General features: G+C 41.5%; 1 protein-coding gene across 1 annotated transcript; it reads left to right on the top strand.

Annotated features, from left to right (window-relative positions):
- The first annotated feature begins 4,554 nt into the window (after positions 1-4,554).
- On the top strand, positions 4,555-6,291 carry LOC110094864. Its single transcript, XM_020820199.1, has 2 exons — positions 4,555-5,052; positions 5,731-6,291. The coding sequence occupies exons 1-2, from the start codon at positions 4,555-4,557 to the stop codon at positions 6,289-6,291; spliced, it is 1,059 nt and encodes a 352-aa protein (XP_020675858.1).
- Positions 6,292-6,807: the final 516 nt, after the last annotated feature.

Raw genomic sequence — 6,807 nt, 5'->3', positions numbered from 1 at the left:
GATGTCATTTAAAGGGTAAAAACCATTACGATAGGAGATAGAGTAGAATCTCAAGAGAATTTTCCCAGAGATTAGAAATATTCTTCTGATCATCCTATAGAACTTATTTTAGGAGGCCCGTCTAAAGGTGTTAAAATTAGGGATGGACTTAGGATGAGGTTAATCATTCAGCTTTTATTGCTATGATAAAACCCACCAATATAGATCAAGCCATAGTCGATGAATTCTGGATCGTAGTAATGCAAGAAGAGCTAAACCAATTTGTTAGAAATGATGTATGAGAATTAATCAAGAAACCAAAGAACCAGAGTATGGTTGGAACAAAGTGGGTTTTCAAATAAGATGAATGACTTTGGAATAGTAGTGAGGAATAAAGCAAGACTAGTAGCTAAGGGGTATAACCAGATTAAAGGAATAGATTTTAAGAAAACCTTTACCCCTGTAACTAGACTAGAAGCCATTAAAGTGTTATTAGCTTTTGCTTGCTTCAAGGGTTTTAAGCTATATCAATTGGATGTTAAGAGTGTTTTCCTAAATGGGGTGATTCAAGAGGATATTTATATTGAGTAACCTCCAAGGTTAAAAAATTCAAAATTTCCTAATCATGTATTCAAACTGAAGAAGATCTTATATGAATTGAAGCAAGCACTTAGAGACTAGTATAAAAGTTAAGCACCTTCCTTTATAACGAGGATTTGTTAAGAATAGTGTATACACCACCCTCTTCCTAAAAAAAGAAGGAGAAGACTTACTCATTATTCAAATTTATGTCAATGACATCTTGTTTAGATCATCAAATAAAAATCTATGTGATGAATTTTTAAAAATAATGAGTAGAGAATTTGAGATGAGTATGATGGGAGAACTAAGATACTTTCTTGCATTTAGTGTAAAGTAGATGGATGATGGAACCTTCCTTAGCTAATATAAATACATCAAGGACATCCTTAAAAAATATGAAATGGAAAACACTAGGGCCATGAACATCCCATGAGCTCCATTCTTCAATTAGACAAAGACCCAAATGGAAAATTAGTATATCATAAAAAGTATAGGAGAATAATTGGATCACTTCTTTACTTAACTGCTAGCAAATTAGATATTATGTTTAGTTTTTGCCTTGTGATAGATTTTAAGCTAATCCAAAAGAATTCCACTTGATTTCCATTAAGATAATTCTTAGATAGCTATTAGGCACTCCAAACCTAAGAATTTTGTATCCTAGACACAACACTTATTTTGAAATAATAAGATATTCAGATTTTGATTTTACAGGATGTATGGTAGATAAAAAAAGTACTTCTAGAACTTGTCAATTCATAGGATAATCTTTAGTCTCATGGTCCAATAAAAAATAGAACTCAATAGCCCTCTTCAAAGTTGAAGCAGAATATATAGCAGTAAGGAGCTGTGTTGCTCAAGACTTATGGCTAAACTAGAAACTCTTAGATCTTGGACTACCTGTAGAAATCATTTCAATTATGTGTAATAACACTAGTATAAATTGCATATCCAATTCAACACTCCCCCATAAAATATATAGACAATAGGCATCACTTCATAAGAGATTATGTAGCCAAGGGAGATATAGAATTGCACCATATAGCTACAAGAGATTATTTTGCAAACATATTCACAAAAAGCCCCTAGCCTAATAAACTTTAGCACCTTGAGGGCTAAATTCATTATTATAGACATTCATGTTTAATTTAAGATAAATGAAAAAAAAAGTTTTTTTTTTTAAAGCATTTGTTCATATGTGTTTAACTTGTAAGTGTTTGATCATATACTTGTTCATGTATTATTTGTGTTTAATAATGATAATAATAATAATAATAATAATAATAATAATAATAATAATAATAATAATAATAATTGATACATCATACAAAAATTATCTTGATCGGGCACTAATCTAAAAGCAAAATCAAGTTGGAAACTTCATAAATTAATTCGGAGACCATTTGAACTCCGATTTCAACAAACTTATAGTCGAACTGAGTGTCTCGGAAATACAAATCCAACGACTCCAAATTCGACTCAATCTGAGCCCAAATGAGTCCAAATCAAGGACCCGAAGCGCTGTTGGAAGCTTCATAACACTGTTTGAGCCACCGGACCACCACCTGACACCCTGTGCTCCACCGGACCACCGCCTAACGCCGTCATTCCGCCGGACCACCACCTGACGCCCTGTGCTCCACCGGACCACCGCCTAACGCCGTCACTCCACCGGACCACCACCTGACGCCTTGTGCTCCACCGGACCACCGCCTAACGCCGTCACTCCACCGGACCACCACATGATGCCCTGTGTTCCACCGAACCACCGCCTAACGCCGTCACTCCGCCGGACCACCACCTGACGCCCTGTGCTCCACCGGACCACCGCCTAACGCCGTCACTCCGTCGGACCACCACCTGACGCCCTGTCCTCCATCGGACCACCACCTAACGCCCTCACTCCGCCGGACCACCACCTGACGCCCTGTGCTCCACCAGATCATCACCTAATGCCGTCGCTCCGCTGGATCACCACCTGACACTCTATGCTCTGCCAGTCTTTCACTTGAAGCTCTCATCTTTGTCAGGCCACCATTGAAGATTCTCACATTTGTCAGACCTTCATCTAAGGCCCGAAATTTCTGCCTTATCATCATCTAAAGCCTGAATTCCTGCCAGACCATTACTCGACACTCGGACTTCTATTGAACAATTGCTACTTGTAATCTGATCGTCCTTAAAGACGAATCAGCCCATTGTAACAAACTCAAGTTCTAGTGAAATCTTTTCAACTGGGCTAGGCCCCGTGGTTTTTCCCCGTTCAAGGGTTTTCCACGTAAAAATCTTGTGTTCTCTGTGTGGCGTATAACTCTAAGACGAACAATTAAAACTCTATCGCCGCGTATATTCTAGTCCGCAACAGTTTGGCGCCGTTTGTGGGAAACGATAATCCTACTATCCTAAAGCATCACCGCCATGGTCAACAGGCATAGTAATCGCATCCTTGGAGCCACCCGCTCCAATTCACATCAATCTCGGAATCAGTCCCTGAATTAAGGACGTCAGGCATCTGCCTCTTTTAACCCTGGCAGTCGAAACCCTGTCGGAGAAGGAACTTCAAGACCATCCCTGGAAGATCGTATCAGAAAGATGGAGGACTCGCATAATGAGATCCTTCAACTCCTACGAGAAACTCGAGGACCGACACTAGCACCTCAAGATGATATACTTCTTCCTCGAGACCCACCAGAATTTGAAGATGTTCTTCATGTCGAAGTTCCACTTCCACCATCAAGAATGCGTCCTCCAACACGTCCGAAAAATGAGCTTGCTGACACAGCAAGCTCTACACATCCTTCGCGGGTAGGCTTCCAAAATTACATTCCTCCGGATGCCCCCGAAGATTTAACTCAGCGACACATCGCCGAACTCCCTCATAATGCCCTATGGCATGAATTACGAAGACTAGTACGATAAGAGTTCCCCGTTGGAAATATAAGACAATCTCTTCGTCGTAGAGATTTTCAGAAGTCATCACCCCTGACTGAAGCCATCCTTCAACACCCTATTCCAACAAGGTTCAAACTTCTGAACATCGATTCATACGACGGGACATCTGACCCGTACGAATATATTGATCACTATAGAACCATAATGCACATCCAACAAGCCTCTGATGCGCTTTTATGCCAAGTCTTCCCAACTACCCTCAAAGGGCAAGCTCGAACATGGTTCTATTCACTCCTCGCCGGATCTATCCCAATATTCGTCAAATTAGCCAAAATATTTGTCGAACATTTTGTTGCAAATCGAAGGATGGTCAAAGACTCTTCCCACCTCTCAGGAATTCGCCATAATGAAAATGAGTCCCTCGAGGAGTATTTTCAAAGATTTTATACAGAAGCCTGGCAAATTTCAGGGGTAGATCCCGAGTTACTTAGAGGCGTATTCCTCGGAGGGCTTCGTCCTAGACCATGCTACTCAGCACTCATGTGAGATACGGTCCATTCATATGCGGACCTGATCCATCGTGTAGAAGCCCAATTCTCTGCCGACGAAGTCATTAACGCTCATAGGAAGCAGTTTGAACAAACAACTGGGAAGCAAAAAAGTACACCATGAATGGAAAATCCATCCTCACAATGGAAGAAGCAAGGGAACTATAATCTTCCCCCTCGGCCCTCACAGCCACGACGAGAGCGTCGCCAAGAGAAGGAGTACACACTGCTTAATGTATACAGAGCAAATGTGTTGATGGTCATCCAAGACCAGGAGAGCGTAAAATGGCCACAACCTTTGAAGCCCAATGTCAAAAACCAGGAATAATATTGCCACTTCCACCGGAGCCGTGGGCATACTACCGAAGCATGTAGACAGCTCAAGGAAGAAATCGAAAGACTGATCCGACAAGGATATCTCCAATAATTCATCAAGAATCCACCAGTACTAGATGATGATGCTCCAGCTGGGGGGCAGAATCGACAATAAAGGCAGTCGACTGACAATCGATAAATAGTTGATGAAATTGAAACTATTGCCGGAGGGCCTATAATGCCAAATCAAGTCTTGATTGCGGCCACTAAAGAACCAACACCAAAGAAGTCTCATGCCGATCATTCCATTACTTTTGATGATTCTGACTTAGAGGGATTAAATACCCCTCATCAAGACCCACTCGTAATAAGTGCAAGGATCGGCGACCCATGCTACAAAGTCAAAAGGATCTTGATTGACAACGGAAGTTCTGTATATGTTCTATTCTACTCCATATTTCTCAACATGGGCCTCACTCGAAAGAAGCTCCAACCCGCTGTAGGTCCACTATATGGATTTGATAATCGGCCTATACGAGTAGAAGGTAAGATAAACCTTCCCGTTGTGCTGGGAGAATTCCCCCAACAAGCCACACACTCCATCCAGTTTATTGTCGTGAAGTCAGAATCAGCATACAATGCTATCTTTAGAAGGCCATTACAGTCAATCTTCAGCATCGTTGCTTCGATCCCACATTTCAAGCTAAAATTTCTCACCCAATCAGGAACTGGCATAGTACGAGGAGATCAACAAGAGGCACAATCCTGCTATCTTCGACAGGCTCATCCATAACCCTCAACTGGCCCTATATTGTGATGAAGTAAAATTTCTCTTAGCCAGTATAAACAAATATGAGATCGTCCATATTCTACTAGAGCAAATGCATGAGCAGACGCCCTCTCCAAACTAGCTACCTCCACAACCGGTGACACTTTCAAAAGAAAGTATATTGAAGAAATTCACTTCCCGAGTATTCCAGGCCCATGGATAATACAATCGATCGATGAGTCGAGGGAGACATCCTAGATCGATCACATTCTAACTTTCTTACAAAACGGTGTTCTTCCTGAAGACCCGACAATAGCAGCACGACTTCGGAGGCGGGCATCAAACTTTACTATTGTCAATGGAGAATTATACAAACGAGCCTTCTCAGGACCCTATCTCAAGTGCCTTCCTCCTTCATAGTCAAATTATGCACTCCGAGAAGTACATTCAGGCATTTGTGGAGAACACCTGGGTGGAAGAGCTTTAGCCCAAAAAGTCCTGAGACAAGAATTTTACTTGCCAACGATGAAGCATGACGCACTAGAGCTCATGCGAAAATGTAATAGTTTCCAGCTACATGCCAACCTCACCCACCTGCCTTCCATAGAGATATCAACATTATAGAGTCTCTGGCCTTTCACCCAGTGGGGGATTGACATATTAGGACCCTTTCCTATAGCCACGGGAAAGCGAAAGTTCATCATCTTGGCTGTGGACTATTTCACAAAGTGGGTAGAAGCAGAACCTCTAGTGAAGATCACTGAAGCAAATTCCAAACAATTCCTATGGAAGAATATAATATGTCGCTTTGGCAATCCAGCGAAAGTTGTCACCGATAATGGAACACAGTTCACCGGAAGGGTCTTTACCATATTTTGTAAAGATCTCCACATTCAACTAGTGCACACGGCCGTAGCCCATCCTCAGACTAATGGACAAACAGAGGTCACTAATCAAACCATTCTGAGAGGATTGAAGACACGGCTGGATAAGGCTGGGGGGCAATGGGCTGACGAACTCCCAAATGTCCTTTGGGCCTATTGTACTACGGCAAGGACTCCAACAGGAGAAACACCATATAACCTCTGCTTTGGCATGGAGGCTATCATTTTCGTCGACATTGGAGTCCCAAGTCATAGAGTCCAAACTTTTGACTTCAACGCCAATGATGGAAAGCTCAGACATAACCTAGACCTCCATCCATAAGCAAGAGACAAGGCGATGCTTAAGGTTGCTACCTACCACCAGAGAGTTACCCAACACTATAACAGAAGAATGAAACCACGGCGTATATCAATTGGAGATCTTGTTCTACGCAACATCGAGGCAGCAGGAAAATGCCCTCAATGTAATAAACTCTCCCCCCTTTGAGAGGGTCCATACTTGGTAAGCAGCTATGGTGAAGCCTGGTACTTTCAAATTGAAGGATGTTGAAGGAAAGATGCTCCCTCGAACCTGGAATGTTGACAATCTCCGTAAGTACTATCAGTAGAGCACAATAGTGCTACTTATTTTATGTATTATGTTTTCAGTATTGTGTGTTTTTTATCTTCAGTAGTGAACATCATTTGACTCTTGTTTGTTTGTGATGTTTGTAACTTTTTCAGCCCTAAGTTATCTTAGGGAAGTATGTCTTTATTTGATATAGTAAAAATATATTCCTTCGTTGAGTTGAATTATCACCTTATTCAAGAAAAATCATGTTGACATATTCACACAAGT

Source organism: Dendrobium catenatum, unplaced genomic scaffold (genome assembly GCF_001605985.2).
Source record: "Dendrobium catenatum unplaced genomic scaffold, ASM160598v2 fragScaff_scaffold_678, whole genome shotgun sequence".
Lineage (NCBI taxonomy): Eukaryota > Viridiplantae > Streptophyta > Magnoliopsida > Asparagales > Orchidaceae > Dendrobium > Dendrobium catenatum.
Note: the sequence above shows the minus strand (reverse complement) of the source record. Positions and strands in the feature narration are given on the sequence as shown.

What these genes read in the sequence shown, in the direction of transcription:
- LOC110094864 (XM_020820199.1), top strand. Translation starts at nt 4,555, where the DNA reads ATGCCAAATCAAGTCTTGATTGCGGCCACTAAAGAACCAACACCAAAG. An exon ending in CCCAATCAGGAACTGGCATA is followed by an intron (nt 5,053 to 5,730) that starts GTACGAGGAGAT and finishes CCTTTCACCCAG; the next exon opens with TGGGGGATTGACATATTAGG.